Source organism: Podarcis raffonei, chromosome 1, assembly GCF_027172205.1.
Source record: "Podarcis raffonei isolate rPodRaf1 chromosome 1, rPodRaf1.pri, whole genome shotgun sequence".
Classification (NCBI taxonomy): Eukaryota; Metazoa; Chordata; class Lepidosauria; order Squamata; family Lacertidae; genus Podarcis; species Podarcis raffonei.
In genome coordinates, this window is record NC_070602.1 from 35192490 (window position 1) to 35217875 (window position 25386).

The following is a 25386-nucleotide window of genomic DNA, read 5'->3' on the forward strand; positions in this document are numbered from 1 at the left end:
ACCCTGATATATTGTATGTTCCCTGGAGCAGCTTCCCAGGAGCCTTAGCACTGCAGCCTTAACCTTCAGAATGTCATAGGAACTTTTTTTTTGGGGGGGGGGAGTTGCATGCACTGCACGCTCATATATTGTGATGTGTGCTGATTCTTGTTGCTAGTGCTAAAAGATAAAACTTTTAGTGATAAAAATTTTTAATGATAAAACTTTATAGCATGTAGTTTATTATTGCTGCATCCTGTTTTATTAGTTTACTGCTTACTTTTGATCTGTTTATATGGTTAGACTATAGGACAATTAGGTCTAAAAATGAATGTGCAGGGATGCTTTTGCAGTTGGGTGGTCAGCCAGCTGTGATTCATTTAAAGACTCTCAGGGACACTTCACATGTTAGTGAAGAACATGGGTAGGCAAACTAAGGCCCGGGGGCCGGATCCAGCCCAATCGCCTTCTAAATCTGGCCCGGGGACAGTCTTGGAATCAGTGTGGTTTTACATGAGTAGAATGTTTCCTTTAATTTAAAATACATCTCTGGGTTATTTGTGGGACATAGGAATTTGTTCATTCCCCCCCCCAAAAATAGTCTGGCCCCCCACAAGGTCTGAGGGACAGTGGACCGGCCCCCTGCTGAAAAAGTTTGCTGACCCCTGGTGAAGAAGGAAGTCTGGGAAACCATAGACAAATATGCAAGAGAGACAGTCATGCATGCACCTATATTTTCCTGCTGCTTTTTTTGTACTTGTTAAGTTTTAAAAACTGTTTTTAATATTGTGTTTTACAATATTGTAACCCACCCTGGGAATTCAGAGTGAAGAGTGGGCAATAAACAACAACAATAACAACAACAAAAATGAGCCTGCTTTAAGTCTAAGATGTGCATTTCATCCACCAGATGAAATTATGTGTCTGACAACAAGGGAGAAAGCCTTGTAAGTGCTGGCATTCCTATTGTGGAATGATTTCCAGTAAGTAAGGGAGGCACCAATTCTTTTATAATTCAGGAGGCCAGTGAAAACCAAATTGGTCACTGAGTAGCTCTTAGAGTTTCATAAGTTTATAACTGTGGAGATAAGTGGCCCTTCGCTGACCCTGGTCCCAATCTGTGAAGATCAGAACTACCGTCCTTCCTCCCTATTCACCAAACCCTGCAAAAGCCCAAAGAGTCAACCTAGCAAAGCAAGGCGTCCAACATTCAGATGGCAAGATAAATTAATATTATGTGACAAGTTTTGAGTCCCCCCCTTAAAGCGATTCATATCTCAGTGTACTGAAAAATTAGATTTGTATGATTCATGCGTTTGTGTGTTCATGTGTTTGTCTGAAAAAAGTGAATATGCCACAGATGAAGCTAAATTCCACCTCAGTCACCTTCTCTGAAGTCAAGGAATATTGGGGGATTTGATCCAAGTCATACTCAGAGTACACCCAATGAAATTAGCAGACTTAATTGATGTCAGTAGTTCTACTATGAGTATGACTAATGTTGGGTATCATCCACAGTTATAATCAAGACGCAGATTGGCTACTGTAACTGTCCACTGCCATATTGACTATGGTATAGGAAGCATCGTCTGTGCTGCAACAGTTAACGGGGCAACTCGACTCATATCGCAAAGGGACATCTCAGAGTGCTTGTTTGCTAGATCTGACAGCTCAAAAAGAGGACATGACTGTATCAAAATATTAGAGCAAAGGTGTTGCCATAGCACAAAGAATAGGAACACAAAGCTGCTTGCTCCCTCCCCCATTTCCCTCTTATGTATGCTAAACTTATGCAACAGTAATTCATGACTTTAGTTCCTAAAATCACACAATGAGTCTTCATTAAGCTGGATGTTGTATACGGAATTCAGCAATGAATACAATGAGACAGTTATAAGGAGTTAAGACGCAAGGCTGGAATTATTCCGATCCTTGTAAATGCTTATGTACAGAAAGATTTATCCGTAAAATTAAGTTCTACGATTGAAAAAAGCAGCGTCTCTATACAAATGTGCCGGAAGTCTTTACAGTGCCCCAAAATTCTTTGTTGTTGTTTCTGCAACACAGACTAACATGGCTACAAATGGAAAGAAATGTGTGCATGGCGCACATGCTTAATACATACACTTGCTTAATATTTTAGTTTACTATAAAAAAGCAGCCCTAGTGTCAACGCTGTGGTGTTGTTGTTGTTGTTGTTGTGTGTGTTTTATTACCTTAAAGTATTGCAGTTGTTTCTCAGCATTCATTGTTCCTTCGCTTTCTTGCCTCAGACAGGAATTGAAGATAAAAAGCTCGGTATCTCTCAGCCACCCTTTCAGCTCTTTGATCCTGACCTCCAGCTGCCTTACCAGGCTTCCGCTTTCAGGCGAAAGCAGGTCACGTGCACCTAGCCCACTGTGTCCTACCATTGTGTCTTGCACCTTCTCTCCCAGGGTTTTCTAATGCAACAGAGAAAGAAACCGTAGATTAATCTTACGTTCCAAAGCATACACACCTGATACCTGACCATCTATATCATTAACTCTATACAACCAATATTACAATTGCTTTTGTATGTTATTTACAGTGCAATCCTACGTATGTCTACTCAAAAGTAAGTCCTTTGGAGATTAGTGGTGTTTACAAGAAAACAGGTATAGAATTGTAGCTTAAGCATCTTACTTATTCTGGGTGGACACGGGCAACCCCTTAGCTAACCTATATAACCTCTTGATAATCTAGTTGTATGAGTCCATAGAGAGAACTAAATTAACATGGGATGAGTACTCTCACTCAAAGGTAGTTTGGTCAGGAATATTAGCCTGACCAAGTTTTAGCAAGAATTCTGCACCATATAGGGTGCATTTGTGTGGTCAAATGGTCATTGCAACCCATGCTCTGCTATCTTAATATATGACAAAAGACTTCATTTGGATTCGTCCGACAGATCGTAAGATTCTTTGGCTTGGATCAGCATAGAATTCCTGCTTTCTCCTTCCCACTGCAGATCCCTGTCACCCCTGAACAGCCACTTCCAAGGGCTGGAAGACCTTCCAAAGTGGTGCGGGATGTGCTGTAGGTGGCTGCAGCACTAGGGAACAACAGGCAAAAATTGGGAAACCACACAAGTGCTGTCCCTGCAAAAGCATTTTGTATCTAAGACTGCAATCCTAACCCCCCTGGGACTAAGACTATTGAATTCAATAGGATTTATTTCTGAGTAGACATGGTTGGATTTGGGCTGTTTAAGCCGATAATTTCTTAGCAGCACATATAAACAAGACATTGCAAATTGTTTAGTGATGATGACCTCACTTGGTTCACTTGGCATTAATCTGAGTCTGATGTAATTGGTGGGGATATGAGCAGGTGGGAGAAGGAATTTTTGGGAGAGGAGTCCTTTCTTTCTGTAGGGCACTTTGGAACTGAGAAGTTGACACTGGGTTAATATTATATTTAGCTGCAGTATAATGTGTAGCTTAGTTCTGAACATATAGAATCATTGGAGTCTTCGGTAGTTACTGGCAATTTTGGATTGAGTTGAAATGCTATTATGGTCGTACCTTGGTTGTTGAACGCCCTGGAACTTGGACGTTTTGGCTCCCAAACGCTGCAAACCCGGAAGTGATTGTTCTGGTTTGCAAACGTTCTTTCGGAACCTGAACGTCCGATGGGCCTTCTGCAGCTTCTGAAGCCGCGATTTGGTTTCCAAATGCTTTGGAAGTCGAACGGACTTCCAGATCGGATTCCGTTTGACTTCCAAGGTACAACTGTATTCTCGAATGGATGTAGGTTTGTTGCCAGCGCAGCCCTAAGCAACTGTTTCATTAATGCCATGATTCTCACTTGGACAGCTGGGCCTTCCTCCTCTCCTCTTCCTCCTCCTGCACACAAGTTGCGTCCTCCTCAAATCTGCTCCTAAAGGTTGGGGGAGGAGGGGGAAGTCCTGTCGCACAAGTGGAAATCCTTGCGCTAATGGAATGATTACTTAGCCCCACATTAGATACAAGTCGTAGTATTTTGCAGATATCTCCTCATACAGGACCAGCCACAGATCCCCTGGTTTATGAGGATGTTGAAATGGAGGACATGGGAGGGTAGCAAAATAGAGTACAGCTAGCACTCACCTTGTGCCAAAGCTGGCTAACTGTGGCCTGGATCATTTTAAAACAGCTGCGTCAAGACAATGATGTTACAAAAGAAAACTTTCATCTTTGCTGTCATTGCATATGCAAAGCAGAGTCTGGCACAGATTTTTTTTGTGTTGTGAGTAAGTGAAGTCTGGTGCAGATTTTATGCACCTGATTGACTATTTTTTTCTTTGCTTACTGTAATAAATTTGTTATTTATTTTGCAGATAAAACTGCTTGCCTTTAGCTTGACTTGGAGCTGGCTTAGATAATAGCTGGAATATGAGGTAAAGGGTCAGTTTTCCTTTGTTTTGTTTTGCCTACAGAGGGAAGAGGTTATGACTGTTAGGTGTTGGGGCTGTGCGAGCAATTACTTTGGAACAGGACCTACCTCTGCCAAGGAGGCAGATTCTTATCTGGCTGCATTAATCAATACATCTCTAAAGGATGGCAGGGTTAGGATTAGCTATGTTCAAGTCAGTGGGATGGCTGTGGACTAAGTGTGTTGATAATTTACAGCCTTAAAATAAGCTTTGAAACACACACTGAATTAAATCAACAGATACTCATCTATTCTAAAGCATTGTGTAAACAGTGTGTTGGGTAGATCATAACAGAGGAAAACAACATATTCTTGGCAACACCCCTCTATTTTGATGGTTCAAATATTGATAATTTGAAGGCTCTCAGTGGAATCCAGCTTTAGCTATTGTTTTTATGCTGTAACAAAAGTAGCAGCAGGAGGTGAAATCAATGCCCTTGGAGGGTAGGGTCACAAAAAAGAATTTATTGCCACTTTTTTGTTCTGGAACAGTTTGCAATCATAAATTCTTCATAAACAGAATACTTCAGAGAATGGTCCGTCTTCATAAATATACGACAGAGGACATCAATTTCATTTAATTCACAATTTGTGTCAGCACAGCAGATGCCAATGCCTGCCTTGATAGGGTTGTTTAATATGCAATTGAGACAGAGTAATATTCAGCACAGGGGACAAAATTTCACAGATTAAACTGTACGCACCACTGACATTTCATTCTAATGTATTTCCATTCCACACTGTTCACCTTAGATGAAAGTAATATTAAAAACCATATCTCTCTATTTTACCATTGTTAGAAGTTAAAATCCTTGTCTTAAATTTTTTTCCATGCCAATTAAAATGTAATCATGCCAATTAAAACAGTATGCCTAGTGTTGTTAGTTTCTGCAGAGTTTTGTAAATTAAATTAAAGAAAACTCAATCAGAAACTTTTTATTATACATGAAATTTCATTTAAGAGGAAAAAAAACAACTTTTGGCTAAATGCAGAAATTAATTTGAGAAAGTGATATAGAATTGCATCTTGATCTTAACATGCAAAAAAAGGGGGGTCTTTGAAATCCATTTTAAATGTCAGGGTAATGTTTTATTTATGTTTAAAAAATCTGATTACTGGGTGATGGGGGAAAGTTGATTAGTTGGTCATCCAGCTGATCATCTACGATACAACAGTATGCAGAAGTTTAGCATTGTGCTTGAAGTTAAGTTGATCAAACACTCAATAAGATAGCAAAAGAGATGATTCCATATGCCTAGGGGGATTTGAGCCTGAGGGCACTTCCATACTTTCACTTGGCCCGTATTTTTAATGGCTTGTGCACCAATTAATTCCCCCATGTCTGAGAGCTTTTTATACTGGCCTCTGGCTTTGCCATAGGTTTCTTGCGGAAATCCAATCTGGCTAGAGGCACAGAAAATCTGAAGAGAAATTTAGCCCTCTTGATAAACCTATTTTGGAAGGGCTCGTGAACAGCTTTCTTCAAAATTTACACGGGTCTACGGGCAGGGGGCGGTCTCCTCGCTCCTCCTTTCTGTCCACCCCATCCCCTGTCAGTTTTTCATTATGGACTGTTGAACTGCACATTTCTGGTTGATATTGCCTTGGCTTGGACATGGGGTTTTCCTCTCATTCCCCAAATAACCCTGCTGTGGGGAGGGGGGAGAGAAAGTTCACACCTAGATTCTGATTGTATGACATCTCTGCATAATCACAAAACCTGTCCTCTAAAAAGGAGGAGGAGCTGGCATCTGCAGGGAATGAAGAGGGAAGGGAGAAGGAAGGACTAAGCTCAGAGCATCTTTAGCAACCTCTCCTAACAACAAGAAGAGATGAGGTGGCAACAAGTCCTGGAAGCCTAGAGGAGGGTTAGGCAACCTAAGGCCCATGGGCCACAAGTGACCCACAGGGGTCATTTAACCGGCCCATGAGCCGCCCCCGAACCAAGCTGCCCACTCAGCGAGTCCCCACGTGCTGTGTTAAACTGATGCAGCACAGCGCGGCGCGGGGACTAGTTCCTGCAGCACCGAAAATTGTGACTGCACATGCGCAGACGCAGGAAATCACAGGCGCACACACTAATGCACACACGCAATCCAGCTGACAGAGGATCTCCGCTGGAGTGAACTGGCCCAGGTGAGGTAAACCTTGCCGACCCCTGGCCTAGAGCATCCTTAGCAACCCCTCTTAGCTATACAGTAGCTGCTTTGAGAGCCCCAGGAAGCACAGAGGGCAGAGCAAGGCAGACACTCTCAGAAAAAATCAGACAAAGCACAACCCAAGAGTGGGCACAGAAGAGGGCTGAAGAGGGCTCCGTTAAAAAATAGAAAATGTTAATTTTTCAGTTTTATTGTTGTGCATTTTTCATTTTTTTCTTTTTCTTTCTTTTTCTTTTTCTCTCACTCTTTATTTCCTTTATATAACATACATGTATTCTAGATTTTTTGACAATTTGCTTATGTATACTGTAATAATGATCTTAAGTCTAGAAATATCTAATGTAAGATTAGTTTGTTTTTTGTTTGGCTTTTGTATATAATGCTTTAATAAAATATTTTTTAAAAATAGAAAATGCACAAGGCATGGGCCCACTGAACACAGGCAGAATTAGGGGAACACGGCTAGTTTGATCACACTGGGCATGGAACCTTGGGGTTGCCACAAGTACGATGTAGAATGGAAGGCAAAGGGTGATGATGGGGTGCTGAATTTTGCCGTCGCACTGGGTGCCACTGAAATTTGAGACCCCACGGTCTGCCACTGCACTAAGCAACAAAAGTCAGCATTTTGCTGGCAAGTGTGGATGAACTCAGTCTTTCAGGAACCAGCCATCTCCCATGTCACATGGCAAACCACTTTTGAAATGGAAAGGGCTTCTGTGCACACAGTTTTGAGGGTATATGTGCACAAGCTCAAAGTCCACTTCTGTGCATACATTACCCTCTCTGAATCAATGCATTTTTCCTAAAAATCACATATTTAAACTAAGGAAGGGATGGGGAACCTATGGCCCTTTGGTTGTTGTTGCACTATGACTACAACTCATTCCTGATCATTGGCCATGTTGGGTCAGTTGATGGGAGGTGAATTCATCAACAGCTGGAGGGACACATGTTGCAATCTTTTTATAGCGTGCTAATCTATCCTCTATTAAAAATACTTCTTATGCCTGAATTATTATTATTTATTATTTATGCAGGATTCATTATTGTTTATTGTTTAAAATATCACATTCTTATTATTATTATTTCACTCGATTATTATTTAAGCAATTATGGCACCTTTGATTATGAATGGAAACAATCAAGAAAACAAATCGATAGTCGAAATAATCTAATGCACAACAATGCTTCTTGCATCATGCATTATTGGTGTCTGGGTAAGAGAATGACTATACTGCATCTTTTCCCAGATTCTTCTATCTCATGTTTGGCTGAGACTGAACTCATCATAGCATGAAATGAATTATGGGAAACTTATTTTGTTGCTTTTGTCAAATACGAGCTGAATACAGCAGAATGAAACTTACCCAGACTGCATTCTTACTCAGATCCAGGACTTCAGATTTGTACTAAATTTGCATATTTGTTTTTAAGCCATCAGTGTGACCTGAAATATGTAGTGATATCCCCACTTTTCATCTTAAGGGTATAGTAAATAGTTAAAGAGTAGATGTCTCTAACATGTACCTTCAGAATAAATTCTATTAACATTCACTCAAGCATGACAGTCAGTGTATATCAGATATACTGTATTAGAGTTGACTTGGTGCATACCCATAATACATGGCATATTTTACTTACATTTTTTTCTGCATTAAAGAACTAAAATTATTAAAGTCAGACAAGAGACAAGCAGGGAATAAAAAAATCAACAGACAAGGGAAATACTATGTGTGTATTTTTTTTTTTTGTAATAGCATGAGTGGCTTGTTTGAAATGTATGTAGTGAATTGAATGAAAGAGATATTTGTGCTTCAAATTAGAAATCAGGCAGACAGCATACTTCAAGACACAAAAAGTACACACAACCCACGAACAGTAATAAAAATGCAAATACCCCAAGCAGTTCCCATTTTTCATTAATTGAATCCACTTTTTCAAGGAGATCGCTGGGTAGTAAAACACCACTTCTCTTCAAAGCTTCAACTTTACTCAGCAATTCCATCTTTTTGGGGTGTCTGATTGACATTTCTACACTGTACCTCTAAAATGAGAATTAAAAAAAAAGTTGAGTTAGCTATTGAAAAAGAAAAAAGAGTCAATTAGCATGTAATCTGAAAAAGCAAGATGCTTAAATACGGTGGCAATCTCTTCTGTTAATATTGTATATTGATATGGCTCCTAAGTGATTTTTAACACTAGGCTAACAAAATATTAGTCGTCATAGACATGGGTTGGTGAGGGTCTTCTACCTGCATCAACAATCTGCTTCAACAGTGTCCTTGGATGCATCAGTTTAGCTTCTCCCTTTCAAATCATGCCAGAGAGAAAATGGCAACTGTTCACTTGCACCAAAGAAAGAAAATGAGTGCAGGGAGGGGCACCTTTGGGACAGGACCTGAATGCTCTCCAGTCCCTTGAAATCCCAGTATTTGGGGGAAAGCAGATTTCGCCGTGCCCCTAATAAGCTTTCCATTTGCAATCTGTTTCCTTGGCTGGAATTCAAAGAGAGACTTTAGCGTGGTATTTCCCAAACTTGTAGCCCTCTAGATATTTTGGACTACAAATTCCATCAACCCTGTGGCTGTGCTGGTTTGGTCTGATGGAAGTCATTGTTGAAAACAGTGCTTTTTTTTCTAGAAAAATAGGTGCTGGTACTCACTGTGAAGTTGTTATAGTAAGTGCCACACTTTTTAAAAACAACAAAAGAGGTTCCGGTACTGCGTAATAATAATAATAATATTATTAATAATATTAATAATAATATTATTATTATTAATAATAATAATAATAATAATAATAATAATAATAAATTTTATTTATACCCCGCCCTCCCCAGCCAAGACTCAGGGCTCAGGGCGGCTAACACCCAATATAAAACAAATTGATTGAAATACAACTTAAAAACAAGATTAAAATACAACATTAAAACATTAAAATACAGCCTCATTTCAATGTAAACTCAAATAAAAAACTTTTGGGGGGATGAAAATGTCAAGTCTTCACCAAGGCTAACTTTCCAGACTGGTCCTACATGGGCCAGAAAAAAGCCAGGGAAGTCCCCAAATAGGAGTTCCATCACAGGAGGAGAAAGGAAAAAAGAAGAGGGGGAGGGAATCAAATTGATTCCAAGCCGAAGGCCAGGTGGAACAACTCTGTCTTACAGGCTCTGCAGAAAGAAATCAGATCCTTCAGGGCCCTGGTCTCATGAGGCAGAGCGTTCCACCAGGCCGGAGCCAGTGTTGAAAAAGCCCTGGCTCTGGTTGAGGCTAATCTGACTTCCTTAGGGCCTGGGACCTCTAGGGTGTTGCTATTTATGGATCTTAAGGTCCTCTGCGAGGCATACCGGGAGAGGCGGTCCCGTAGGTACGAGGGTCCTAGGCCGTGAAGGGCTTTAAAGGCCAAAACCAGCACCTTAAATCTGACCCTGTACTCCACTGGGAGCCAGCACAGCTGGAAAGCACTGGGTGAATATGCTCCCATGGCAGAGACCCTGTGAGGAGCCTCGCTGCAGCATTCTGCACCCGCGTATCCTTTGAATATCTCGTGAAAAAAGCACTGGTTGAAAACGTCAAGAGGGCACCAGATTGTGGAAAGCATTTTGGCCCATAGATCTCATTTCATATAAGAATCTCCCTTTGGAAGTGCTTTGAGATTTAACAAATGGTTTGCTAAGTGATACTGTGAATAGGGAGGGCTCAGTTGCTGTCTGAGAAAATCAAACCAAAGTTGGTTACAGCATGGTACTGATCATGCCAATCCCAATAAGGGACAGTGGCATATTCCTGCACTGCATTGGGTTGGACTAGATGATCCTCAGGGTCCCTTCCAACTCTACAAGTTTATGAAGAACTAGCTGTGCACTTATTTCAATCTTAGCTTTTGTCTGAGAGAATCCAATAAGAGCCTATGACCCCCAAGTGACCCCCAAGCACAGAACTGCGTCATCATCTGCATATAATGGCTCTTGGTTCTATTTCTTGGTCACACTAGAATGTGAGAAAGAGGGAGAATCCAGGAACTGGTTGGTTGGTTGTTTAACACAGTATTATTCAATATCGAGTCCTCAGATTTGTTGGACTACACCTCCTATCATTGCAGATCCCTGATAGGGATGGTGTATGTTGGAGTCCCACAATATTTGGGGGCACAAGGCTGACAAAGGCACATTTTGCTCTGCCTTTCCTACAGGGCTAGCAATAAAAGGAAATGCAAAATAGATAGGGAGAAAAACCAAATGCAGAAAATATCCTATATGCAATTGTTTGAAACAAAATAAAACATAAAACATCATCATTAAAAACCACCAGCAGAAAACATTCACAGTAAAACCAACTGCGAAACAAAACAATATAATGAAAGGTAATTAAGAGTCAAAGGCTTTCCTAAGAAAGGAATTGTTTGCCATTTGGCGGAAAGCCAGGAAAGAGGGGACAAGATTAGCTTCTCTCAGGAGGCAGTTCCACAACCTAAGCAGGGGTTCCAAGATGGCATTCTCCAGATGGACAAACAGGAGAAATGGACAGAACCAAAGGAAGGTCAGGGGCTGCTGCTTGCTGTGAGAGACGGGAGAGAAAAAACCACAGCCCTCCTTCTGTGGCTCCCAGTGGCAGTGGCAACACGGGGAGAGCAGGAAGGCTTGCAAAGCCCATCCCAACCTTCTCATTTGCAGTCCACCTGCTGGGGCCAAGGAAAGAAAGCTGATTTGGGGTGATCTGTGAGGGAGGAGGTGGGTTTGGCGTGATCTCTGAGGAGAGGTGATCTCAGACTCATAATACATTGACCACTACAATAAGAAATGGGTGAAGAAAGAGGCTTGCATACTGCAAGGTACCTCTGGGCAGTGCAAGAAAGAGCCATAACTCAGTAGTGGAGAAACACATTGCACCCACTCCATGTCCTCTGGTTAGGCCTGAGCTTTCGAGGTCTGGGAATAGAACAGGTTGCATCCCCTATTAAGTATAGAACGTAATATTTTCCCCATAGTACTGAATAGAAGCTATTATTTATATGATGGAAAGGAAACATATTTACTCAGGGTCAGGGACACTGTTGGGCTTGAAGGGGCAGAGCAGGGTCAGCCCAAGAGATTTTTGCTGCCTCAAATGGCATCCCCCCCACCCCCAAATTGAGGTGCATAGTATCACAAGACTAGGTAAATTATTCTGGCAGCTGAAGCAGAAAATGCCTCTTCCTAGCAGTAAAAATTTAATGCTGGATGTGGTGCAACACTAAGGAAAAATTTATCCCCACTCCTACCATGCAACTCCAATCTATCCTGGGTTTTCCCCAATCCTCTGCATTAGTTTTGGGGATGGCACAGAGGTCACACGGGGCAGGGAAAATCCCGTCGTGCCAGCGCTAATCCTTGCACTAGTGCAACTATTTCGTTGCAAACACTTCACAAGAAGAATAAAAACATAATAATTTGCTGCTCTTTTCTGACACCCCATTTATTACCTGCCTGGGGTGACCAACTTGCTTTGCCTTGGCTAATCCTGGGGCTGGCTTGTTTTATGGTGTGTGTGTGTGTGTGTGTGTGTGTGTGTGTTTTCCGCTTTTGCCAACAGTCCTGTTAATCACAGCCAGTTTAGTTTGTCTCATAGAACTCCTGCGTGCGCGCTCTCTCCCTTTTCCTCACACTTCTTCCTGTTCTATATTTAAAATGGGCTTCAAGAAACAGTGCCAATATGTATTTGAATACTAGTATGAAGCACAATTATCCCAAAAGCATTTAGAAGGCCTACATAAATCACACGTAGCTATTAGCAAATTGCATGCTAAACATTATGCTTCCTTCCCTTGAAACTCATTGAAGTAAGCTACTCCTGTTGCTGTTGCAAGGGAGGGGGTGGTGGTGTTGAAAAAGGCTAACTCTAACAAAGTCAGACTAGAATAAAGAATGTTTAAAACATGGGCGCTTTTGCCAGATCCATGAACAGTACTCTGACAAAACAAAACAAAACAAAACTACAATTGGAGAGTACTTAACAGAAAACAAGAAAGGTGTGAAATCACTGTTTCAGCTAATAGATCCCCAGCATTTGCATGAATATGTTTGCATATTGTTAGTTTCATATTTTAATCTTTCATTTGCACTGCACATGAACACCATTTATATTTTGCCAACTTCAAATATTAGTCATTTGTGGATCACAGAGCAAAATGTTTTAAATGAGGTGATTTAACGCATTACTCATTATTAATGAACACTGATCAGGTGTTGGTGTATCCAAAATAAGCATGAATATGCATAGCAAGCAAGCAAGGGATTGTCTAGATTTATACCAGGAAGTTGTCTTTCTGATATGTGAAAAGAAACCAGGAGATGTCGTTTCTCATAACGTGCGTTAACAAGAGGCAATCAGGTTTGGAATTATGGGACTGGATCACACAGCAGATAACCGTTTCCCTTGGCTAAAATTGCCAACAAGTACGCTTGTTGGCTCTATATGATTGCCTTTTCAGCTGGAAAGGGTGACTAGAGGAGATTACAATCTGCTTTATGTAATCTGATTTCTATTTAAAGATGATATAGCTGAAAAGGATTTACATAATTATTTCTGTAAGTATGCATAATATCATGGGAAATCCAAGTCCATTTCAGTGAGGCACTGAAACCCAGTTTGTGGGGGTTTTTTTGAAAGTGAATTAATAGACTAAGGGAGTCCTCTAGCTGCCTGACACTGTTGTGGACTTGGCTAGTTAATATTTTTCACCTGCGATAGGCTGGGTTCAGCTGCTGTTGACTAAAAAAAGCATTTTTGGCGACACTCGTTGAGTTGGAGAAGATCAATAACAGAACAAAACGGCTAGCATATGCTTCCTAACAATAATGTTCTAGTTATCCTAAAGACTTAATATGTATATCATTTAATTTTTCTGCTAAACAAACTGGTTCTGCTATGCAGCGTAGCAGCAAGTCTCGGTGACAGATGCTATGAAAGATGATTACATTAAAAAATAAATAAGTTAGGCTTTCTGTATGCTTTCAGCCTTCCTCACTATGTAACCTACTGTATAAACAGCATGATGAAAGATGGTGATTGATAGAAAATGTATTATACAGTGGCAGGAAGGAAAAGCTGGAGAGAAAAAGTCCATTTGATTGCAAGACATACCGGTTACGAAAAGAGCAGCAAGTATTTTGTTTCAAGGTGCAGAAATTAAAAGCAAAGTTATTTGTGACAATGTGGAGAAAGAGGTTACTGCACTGCTGAGCCCTATGTGGCCTTGCCCTTGCTAATGTCTGTTGCCTTTCCCTACCACCTTCACACTCAGGAAAAATTACCGTATTTTTTGCTCTATAAGACTCACTTTTTCCCTCTTAAAAAGTAAGGGGAAATGTGTGTGCGTCTTATGGAGTGAATGCAGGCTGCGCAGCTATCCCAGGAGCCAAAACAGCAAGAGGGATCACTGCTTTCGCTGTGCAGAGATCCCTCTTGCTGTTCTGGCTTCTGGGATTCAGAATAATTTTTTTCTTGTTTTCCTCCTCCAAAAACTAGGTGCGTCTTGTGGTCTGGTGCGTCTTATAGAGCGAAAAATACGGTAGCTACCCAGCCTCTATCAGTGCTGCACAACCCTAGTCTAGTAGGACTTCTTTATGCTGTGGTGAGAAGATAATTTAATCTTCATATTCATTCTAGCCTCGGTATTAAGTGAGCAAAGGCTGCTCCATTGTGACAGGCTGTGAATGTTATGATATAGATTGCTGTTCAATAGCTTAAAAAAAAAAAAAGATTAAGAATTTAAAAAGTCACAGGATTTCCCCTTTCTTTTATTCCCTCTCACTCCAGCTAACAATGGCTGCAATAAAAAAAAAGATTAATATTTAATTTTCTACTGCACCTGCCTGAGGGGGGATTTTAATGCCTTAAATGTTTTTTACATTGCAGTTAACTGGATGTATCTATGCACAAACAGATACTTGTTATTGATTTGTGTGGAAAGAAAAAGGCAGCAACAGTATTTGAGTTCAGGAATTTCGACTTCCCCCTTCCCTTACCTCTGCCTCCTCTTCTCCCTCCCCCCTCCCAACACTTTACTTTAATTAAAGAACAGTACCTCATTCATATTGGTTAACTCCACAAAAAGTTTTTTTTTAAAGAAACTGTGTGTCAGAATATAATTAAGAAATTTGTAAAAGATTATCTATAAAAACTTATACGGCCTGCTTCCTGAAGTTTTCTGGTTCTGCTTTTTAAAAGTGTGTGTGTGTGTGTGTGTGTGTGTGTGTGTGTGAAATCACACCCCAAAATTCTGTCCAAATAGAGACTGGAACAATGCCTTGAAACAGCATTAATTGTCACCATGGAAACCAGAAGAATAAGCCATTTTGAAACTGGCCTAGAAGGCGCTCATTGAGCAACGAAAGCTTTTTCCCCCTGCCTCCCTCAGTGTTAAGGAACGAGATGCCTAGTCACTGAGAGGTCAAAGAAAGAAATCATCGCGTAAGTTTTGGAGGTGCCAGCTTCCTGGCAAATGGTATTAATTATAATAATAATAATTAATAATAAACATGATCAACTCTATACCTTCCATAAAGATACTAAGACTTCATTGCATAGGCTTCCCGAAAGAGAAATGTCGCCAAAATGCTCAGGGCCAGGATACATATTCCCTCCCTGGAGTGAAACGTTAGGGCAATATTATGCACCCCTTGCTCCTAAATCTCCCTGGGAATGCTGTTGTAATAAAACTTCAGAAGAGGAAAGGGGGGTGGGGAGAGGAAGGCTGTGCGATGGAATTCAAAATAATGCTCTAAAAGCACACACAGAGATTAAGACATCCATTGTAAGACTTTTGTATGGTGCTTCTGTTGGTTATAGTGAAAAGAGACGAGACATACTGAACACACAGGGATAGAAGAATTAAGCCAATGACCATTTCTCCATTACTGACTGGAAGCAGGTTATATATTATTTGGATGGTGCCTCCTCTTTTAGACATTTTATTCATTTACCCAACGCATTTAGGAATTAAGTGAGATGCTTTAGGTTTCACTCAGACCTTTATACTGCGAAAGTTTTTTAAGAGTTTCTCCTGCAGGAAAGCAAGCACCAAACATAAACACACACACACACACACACACACACACACATTATTTGCAAAAACAAAACCCAAAAACAAAAAACCACCCTCATCTCTACTGGCAATAAAAATGTCTATTTGTGGATGCCATGTGGATACACTCTCTAATGATATTCATAAATGTACATTGCATTAGAGCATACACATGCACGATATTGTGTCTGTCATCTGTCTACATATACACTCATACTGTGCTTTCTGGCTAGTGTTTGTACGCTTCATGCCTAGGCTTCATGGTGGCCCCTTAGGAAGCCCATGCCTAATGCCATTCATTGATGAACAAAGACTCCCTTTATTCCAAAGTCCAGGGTCCAAAGCTCAGCTGTATACATGCAGAGAGTGAAGGAATCTGCTAGAGGCCAGACTACCCTTCACAACGGCTCTTAGACATTCACCTTTTTCGCAATACCAAAGCGAGACATTTACAAACAGTCCGGAGGCTTGGTTATATTTCATACACAGTCAATACAAGCGGAGTGTCTGGATGGTGTTCAGCTCCTTGGATTAGTGTTTCGTCTAGACAAATAGCAGCCATTAGTTCTTGCAAACTTCTTGCCTTCTCTTACTATCAATTTATGGCAAATAATTGCACAGGGAAATTATAAAGACTCCTACAGTTGTCCTTGTAAATTAATAATAAGTTTCCTTGATTGGGATAAATTTGCTGCTGAGCCTTGAGAAAAAGAAAATTATAATAAAAAAGTGCAATGTCATTTAAAATTGCCAGAACTCACACAGCAAATTATATCTGAGGCTAAGAATTCGTTTTCCTCTTCCAGTTTATTCCATTCACATGATCTAAAAATCACATTACTTTGGCCATGTATTGTTAATTGGACATAGATTGCATTATTTTTAATATAAATCAAACTACAAATATTAAAATGAATTGCAAATCCCCTAATAGAAGATCATAAAACAATCTTTTTTTAAAGTATCTCTCATTAATAATTTAATTCCAATTATATCACTCTGAAAACTCAAGGAGGAGACCAGTAACTTATTCCTATTTAGGTTCTCTTTTGAGAACAAATAATAATAAGGGCCAAAACAAAACAAAACAAAAGGAAAAACCCACAGCCTTATGTAAATAACCAAAGCTCAGTGATCCCGCTATTTATTGCAAAAATAAAAAAATAAATAAAAGAAATGATTTTGTTTCAAGACCATTCCTTCCTGTTTTTCAACTTAGCCCCCCCCCCCCGGTTATGTCACCAATATAATTCTAGGGAAGAAAAGCTCTTCTGATAACTTGATGGACTCATTTTTATCTATAATAAAATATAAGATTTATACCAATCTCTCTGCTTTTTTGAAAGAAGGTGATCCAACCATTTAAATTTTTACTGTAACTGTAATATCTTTTGTGCCCTTTAATGAGTTTATATTAAATATTTAATACTGTTTAGGGCATATCCAGTACCACCAAAAACAGTTATATTCCCAGCAGTCCCACTGTTTCAGGCAGAAGGCTTGATTGATCCTCCTAGCCTGAATTGAGTAGAATGAAAAGAAGCAGTTGGAAAATAGCTGCAATCATTTAATGCAGATGACCTCTGACAGGCTCACAGCTCTTCTATCTGAACAGAAATTTGCATGGGGTCTCTGTGCAGAGGAACAATGTAACCTAAATGGTAGACAATCTTTATTCTAATGAAGTGGGTGTCAAGGTCAATGTAAAACTGCAATGATAAATGGTACACCACTAGGCAAGAGAAGTTGCATAGGCATTGTACTGCTTTCACGTTAATTGAAGGCTGAAAATGCATGGAGCGAAGGCACAGGACTCTTCTCACCGTAATGTGTTAATGCAAAAAAATGTTTTCTTCAGAACTCTGGAGCACTGATATGAATCTTATTGCAACAGCAGCAGCAGCAGCAGCAGCACAAATAACAGTGGATTTTAGCCAACAGCGGTGGGGGTGGGGGGGAGAAGGGACAGGAGTTTTATTAGGATTCTTTATTTCTAGACTAACAACTTCAACAATCCACTCAGAGTGCCAAAAGAATAACAAGTCTCCAGGCACCTAATGTAATTCCCATGATCCTTTTGCTATTTAGGAGATCTGTCTTTAATTAGTTCCAAACAAGCAGCCTTTTAGACAACTCTTCATTAGATACCATTCCTCCTGAAATAACTGTACCAAAAAAAAAAAAAAACCCCAGTTGTACTCCAGTGTTATTATTTTCCCCTAGCTTCAAAGTTTCCTTGTTAGTATACAGTTAACATCTCCAGGTGCCTTTTGTTCTGAATAAGAATTAGACCAGTAAAACTGGGTTTTATTATGCAAAGGGTGGTACGCCTGGAGTGGGAACTAAAGTACAATTTGTTATTGCGGCTTTGTCAAAATGGCAGCGCAGCTATAATTATGGCACTTCATCAGTCAATCAAGTAATTTGTAGAAGGCAGTACATTTTAGCCCATAAAGGATGAGAAAGACAGTAAGCCGCTTTTTAAAAACCCTTAACCGCTTGAGCCTGTTAAGGGTATATTATTGTTAGCTAATATGCTCATTAGGAGCCAAAAAATTCAGCTTCTTTTATTCGTACAGGAAATTAAGTTGTACAACTAGATTTACAATATCCTAAAGTTTATGCACTATTTCCAAATGCATGCCACACAACTGTTAAACTATTTAAACTGTAAAACTATTTAAAAATTTGATCATCACCCCCACTCCAGTAGTCAACATTTCATTCATGAAATGCTCTCCAAATTTTCAAGCTGTTTGTTCATGTGTCAGCTTGAAATACATACATGCAAAGCAATACTATGGAGGCATATGCATTTCTTAACACAGAGATACATTTCAACCCCATTAGTCTTTAAAGTAGCCCAAATGAGGTCAATAAAAATTGCCTCTGCAAACCACCGTGACACAAGCCGGCCATAAACTTTGAGTATTTACCTGTCTTTATTAACTTAGGCTCTGTTCTTTTCCTACAGGTGTTAATAATGCCATTAATCACTCAATTAATTAGGTTCCAAATATTTATACTTTTAACACATATTCTTAGGGTGGCCACTGGGGTCGTGCCCTGCTGTCATGGATATTTAGCAATTTTGAGTGTTCAAATCAGTTCACAACTACCACCTTAGAAATTATTACAACACCCCTGCAAGACATGTATCAATTATTATCATCATAGTGTGGAAAGTGGTGGTTAAACTGGGACTGGGTGGGAGATTGCAGAATACCTCAGCAAGGCCCTTGAGGATGGATTTGAAAGAGAGACCTCTGAACTTACATTATAAGTTCTCTCCCCATCTCTTTTTTTCCCCTTTTAAGAATCGGGGAAGTATAACAGAGCTGGAAACACCCCCCTTATTCCCCCCAATCTAGAACGTATTTACACATGAGTAAACCACATTTGTTCCCCTGGCACTTGCCTCTGAGTAAATGCAATTTAATTCAAGCCATACTGTTCAGTTCCTCAAATTTAGCAAGTTCGATATGGAACAGTGATTTGCATACAGAAATCTATTTCCATGATACTGCAATCAAGAGAATATACTTCTGTATATTTAAAAAAAGTATATTGTATAGAAAAACGTTACTGATGAAACTGTTTAAAAAACTGTACAGCTTCATCTGTGTGTGATTTGTCAGGTCTGAAGCTTTGACGTGCCCAAGGGGCAGACCCCAGCGGGGAGCAGGCTGCAGAGCTAAATAGCTGTGAAAGAAGTCTTAATGTAGGATGGAATTCAAACTAACCTTGACATGACCTCAGGAAAAATATGCAAAAAGTAAAATGAATGCACTCTGCAAGATACATCCTAATTTTGTGGCCAGGCTGGTTAGTTTCACAAACATAACTGAGACTTTAAAAGCAAAATAAGATATGAGGCAAGAAAGGGGACAGGAATTCAGAGTAAAAACTTAAGCAGGCATGATGCGTTACTGTGGAGGCATGTGAGCAATTTGGAAGCAATCCAAATAAAAACCAACACTGAGCAATATTGTTGTCAGCCTGTCTATTCAGGAAAATTGTTTTTTTTAGGTTGAATATAAATGACACAAAGCCAAGATTACATCATTGTGGCTTTTAGCTGAACAAGCCCCATAGACCTACTGGCTGATGGTAGTTATTCAGCAACAAGGTTTTTAAATGCTTTCACCCAGCTTTATCACTATAAATTCAGATTTTAAGCAAATTCACTTGTACAAATCTACACTCCCGCTTTACTCCGGAGGCTGCCCACTTGAAGCAAATAAACCAACTTTATTTACAGTATAAATGGATATAGTGTCTTGGTTTAGTTTTGATATCTGTGTTTGTTCAATGTAAGAGGGAGAGGAAATCTATCCCAGCAGAACAGTCATAAATTGTCTAATTGCCTAGATGCGTGGGAATTTTAATTGATCACTAATTTATGTCGAGATCCGGCTTCATGATCTTCAGGAAGACCGTTGTGGCAAACTGTTTGTGGCGCTAATAACTAATAAGGACATATTGCCAAAACACCATTATGATCAGTGGGCTGGTTTGGGTCCTTGAGCAGGTCTATAGATGCTCTGGTGCACAAGATGGCTCTCATTGTACCCAGCACTGCAACTACTGCTTCTTGGCAGTGACATATGCATGTGCAGTTAAACAAAGAATGTGCCTCCATGTTGATGTGAATCATTGCCAGGAAGTAGCACCTGTAACCATGGATATGCTAGTTCAAAGGTTACTTCCTCTACGCAGCTCCCCCCTACAGTGCTACTTGCATGGAGCAATTTCAATCATCTGAACAAGCCCAAAGACATGAGACAGTTTAATAATACTTTCATCAGAGGAGACGGACTCCTACTTTACCTGCAATGGCACAAACCACAGGTTGTGCTATCACAAGTGGCACAGGCTTGGAGCATATTCTCATGAGTTTAAAAGGTTTTTATTGCTTTGTAATGCGAATGTAAAACCCATACTGGCCAAACTGTTCCTTCGCATTACAAATCTGTTTTCTTCTTTGCATTACCAATGGTCACACATTCACATAAATGGGGTGAGTGGGGCAAAGAAGGACAGGAAAGGCACAGAGGCAATTTAAAGCTCACATATGAAAACGTTCTCAGAGATTGATCCATTAGATTCCACAAATCTCTGCATTTTGTATTAATTCTCTGCAAATATTACTACCAAAGAATATCACCTCTATTTTCCACCCATTACACAGGCAGATTTTGCATGTTTCAAACACATACACAATATTCCTTATACCTTATTCAAATTGCCTGCATACATTTGCATGGTTTATGCAAATGTATGTATTTCTTAACCTAGCTGCTGCACGAGAGAAAATATATTTAAATAAGAAATAAAATAAATAATATGTGCATAGGGGCATCCTGACCCAAACTGAGCAATAAGCATTTAGGCCTACCCCAAAGAAGCTATTATGTCACATGCAGAGACCACTTGGGAATCATTGCTAACTATGGAAGTCACTTTATCCACAATTCACCTGAGTGGCTTGTAGGTTTTTCAAACAACCTATTCCAATGGAATGCTATGGAATGAGATATTTCTGCTACACTAGCATCTATTTAAAATATTACAATTTTAAGGCTCTTGTGTTTTTTTAAAAAAACCTTGAACTTTTTCTTACCACCAAGATGTTTGCAACTAGGCATCCAGATGTTTGGCTTTCAGTAACATTCATATTTGCAGAAACATGAAACTTTTGAGAAAGAAAATACATGCAATATGGATTATATTAGTGGCTTTATACCACTGAATTGATATGTTTTCCAAAATAAGAAAATGTTAAAAGTGAGACACAATATGATGCAGATCTCAACATTTTAAAATAATCGCAGTGTTTAGTACCAAAAATCTGGTTTCCTGACTTGCTGGAACAGACCCAAAGAGCTTCAACAGCAGCACTAGGTACAAGAGTCCTAACACTTTGGGGCGATAACATATTATTTTCCCCTAGCGCTGACAGCCAACCACAGCCCAAGTGATGACACAATAGATTCTTATCTATGCACTGGTGGTGTGATAGATTGCACAGACAATCATCGCATGCCTGTTCACATGTGGGGTGGGATTGGTTGGCCAACCTGCTACAACACAAATGCAGTAGGGCAAAATATAAATATTGCCTTCCATCCACCTGTAGAACATTACCAGGCTTCCTCATGACTGCATTTTTCTACCTATGTCATTAAGAAAATAAAAGCTAGAATTTTCCAGTAGTCAATATTGCATGAAAACTGGCATCCATCCCACTCACCCTAAAATGAAGATGTTCATAATCTGGGGATTAAAAAGCAAGCTCATTAATGTTCTTGCAACAGGTATAATAGGAATGAAAAGGCAGTCTGTAATGCAGATCAGTTTTGTACTTTGTCTCCCCAAGACAAAAGCATTTCTCTCCATCAGATAGAGAGGTGGAGTAAGACTGTATGCATATATGCTGAAGTTGTAAGGAACTGACTCTCCAGGGATGAGTCTTGTTGCCATAAGATAGACCATAGGATAGGAAACAATGGGTGTATATTGAATTGTTGCATCCTATTTGTGCAGCAGGCTTCCTGTTGTGCAAATGGGACACAACCCTTCCTCTCCTCTTCTCTGCAGCCACCCACATGCCCCGAAAATCTGCTCTGGACAGCTAGCCTGTCAGAGAAATTTCAGAAATTATAGAATAAAACCTGACATGTATTGAGAAGGGCTGAGCAAGTGAAGGCTGGAGTGTGAATGCTGTGTTGGCAAGAGAACCACAAGAGAAGGACAAAGTAGCCCATAAGCAGGAGAAACCGTTGGAGGAGGAAGGAGATGACGAAGAAGGATAAAGGCTGTTGCTATGTCAGAAGGCCGTTGCTATGCCACATGACTTAGCCAGACAGAATAGCTGTTGTTTAGGAATGCTTAAAGTATAAATATTACTGTTGGTTTTTTTACCCAGTACAGCACTTCCTCGCTGTCTAAAGCGGGGGTGGGGGTGGGCTTAAGTGGTGTCCATTGCAATACTAAGTAAACACCCTGTTTTGCTGACCTCTGGAATCTGGATTTTATCCATCCAGACTGAACCCACAGATTATTGGGTAAGGTAAAGGTAAAGGAGACCCCTGACCATTAGGTCCAGTCGTGGCCGACTCTGGGGTTGCGGCGCTCATCTCACTTTATTGGACGAGGGAGCCGGCGTACAGCTTCCGGGTCATGTGGCCAGCATGACTAAGCCGCTTCTGGCGAACCAGAGCAGCGCACGGAAACGCCGTTTACCTTCCCGCTGGAGCGGTACGTATTTATCTACTTGCACTTTGAAGTGCTTTCGAACTACTAGGTTGGCAGGAGCAGGGACCGAGCAACGGGAGCTCACCCCGTCGCGGGGATTCAAACCTGCGACCTTCTGATCGGCAAGTCCTAGGCTCTGTGGTTTAACCCACAGCACCACCCACGTCCCGACTGAACCCACAGATTATTATTATCCAGACTGAACCCACAGATTATTGGGTATTGAACCCCAATATTACACCAACAGGGTGAACCTTTGGAGCACATGGTGTTGGTGTGGGTGTTTGCAGGAGGGAGGAGAGGAAAGGGAGTCTGCTGGTGAGACACTGAACGTTGCCCATTAAAATTTACTACGTCTAGTTAAGAACTGCCAGGTCTGGAATCTGCATGCCAGTTTGGACTCATGATGTGGACTCAGTTCATGTGGACACAATCTGAATTTGCAGCAGATCCTCATAATTAGGGCTTAAGGCTGAAACTGATGCACAGGAGCTCATCTTGAGGAGTTTCAAGGTAAGAAGATGACAAGCTGATGCCATGCAATGGCTGGAAAGATTCAGGACAGGACAGATTAAGCATGAAAGCTTCCCAAATGCCAAGCAGAAAGAAGTACTTTATAGGCCAAAATGGAAGGAAGGAAGGAAGGAAGGAAGGAAGGGTTGGAAGAGGACTTCAAACTGGAAGAATAGAATTGTAGAGTTGGAAGGGAAGGATGCCAAAATTAAATATCTGTTGTATAAGCAGACCCAGATGAGTTCAGCAAGCAGAGGAAGAAATAGTGGTATAGCTAACTCCCCTCAGATTCCAGCAGCTGTACTGCAAACAAGCAACAGCAGTGATTTTAGTTAAATTAGGACTCTCACCCATGGTACATGACATGAGGCAGTTCTGCAGTATTTCAGCACAAAGAATAAGCCTAGACTTGCATATGTCATGCCATTTTAAGATGACAGGTAAACTAGAAATCAGTATGATTTGTGTCTTAATGCTATACTAATGCCATCTGAATATCTTAGTGGAGGCACACCTGTTTCTTTGTTTTAAGTATGCGGTGTATGTTTGGGCCAAATGAGCAGTGACATAAAACATGTGATTGCATTTAATGTATCTAGTTTATTTCTTCTAAATAAAAGCAGGGGTGGAGAGGCCAGGATTGGGGATGTGGTACATGGGGAATGGAGGTGTAATCTGTCCCCCTCACTGCAGTCCTGATAAATATCCCTCACTCAAAGATGTGATTAGCCCTGGGAGGGAAGCTTCCATTGGCCTCTCCTCCCTCCCATGATGGCTGTTATAATAAAAATAACAGGCATGTTAAATGCACCTTTAAAGTCTCAACTACCTGGGCCCTTTGTGGTTATGCTTCTGACAGGTATAAGAAGTAAGAGAAAACAGATACATCTATGGAGGCAACTAGGAGAATCTGAACATCCATCAGTTGCTCATGTAATATGGATAAAGTTCACAAAACAAACATAGCACATGAGCCAACCAAAGTTAAGCGTTTTAAAGTCCCCGTCCCCATTTATTCCAAATGATACAAATGTAAGGACATGATTAACATTCTAATGGAAATCAATGGGACTTCATAGCATTTTATTCTAACGGCACAGTGCCCTAATGGGAAAAAAGGCTGAGAATGATGCTTTTTACTCCAATTTGACAGTTATGAGTCTTTCAATAAGGTTGCAGTATTAATACTTTCCAGGGAATAAGCCCTATGGGAAACAGTGAGACTTAATTCTGAGTGAGCATGCACAGGATTGTACTCCATTCGTACAGAAAAGCAAAATAGCATCACTCTTCAGTCATTTCCCATCCCCTAATTGAACAGTCCCTTAAAATATCCAGATATTTTTGTAGTACTGCAAATATTGGGACACCCCTGAGCTTGCTGATGCCTCCCCCTTGTGCTTGGGTTTTGGCTATATAAGGATCAGAACACAGACAGTTATTTGAAACAAAATCGTAATCTCAATCCTATGTGTTTATTGTATACCATGAATACATTGGTTCAGAGGGGCACACACCCCAGTAAAGCTGAACTATTTTAGATTTTTCAGTAAGGGTTATAGTATAAAGTATTAATATGGCATACATTTAAAAAATGAGAGCAAGATATAAATATTTCAGGAGAATCTACAGTACTTTATACATTAATAGGCCACACTGGTAATACACTGACCCTATTAAATGCAATTTTTCAGGCCAATGGTGATTGGCATTAGATACTGACATTTGAAGAATTGCCATTATATTGATTTTGCTCTTTGCATTTTAAATAATCGGCTGGACAAAGTAACACTGGCAGAAGTTAGCTGTCATTTGGTAAAGCAATTAAGTACTTAAGGGGGGGGAAAGCCAGAATATTGAAACCATTCAGTAATCTTTAAGGACATTACAACTGTAATCAGTTTTGCAGCCCTTAACTTAACAGGCAGATAAATTCCATCAGTAGGAACACAGAGACTGTCTCAAAAGGGACTATAG

The 25386-nt window shown here is 40.2% G+C and overlaps 1 protein-coding gene across 3 annotated transcripts in view; it reads right to left on the reverse strand.

Moving 5' to 3' along the window:
• AKAP6 (A-kinase anchoring protein 6) overlaps positions 1–25386 on the reverse strand; it is a 241344-nt gene that overhangs the window by 35876 nt on the left and 180082 nt on the right. For all 3 annotated transcript variants that reach the window (XM_053380690.1, XM_053380707.1, XM_053380698.1), the window contains exons 10-11: positions 8474–8620; positions 2196–2420 (exon numbers count right to left, since the gene is read on the reverse strand). In XM_053380690.1, the coding sequence (XP_053236665.1) occupies positions 2196–2420; positions 8474–8620 (372 nt within the window). The remainder of the gene's footprint in view (positions 1–2195; positions 2421–8473; positions 8621–25386) is intronic.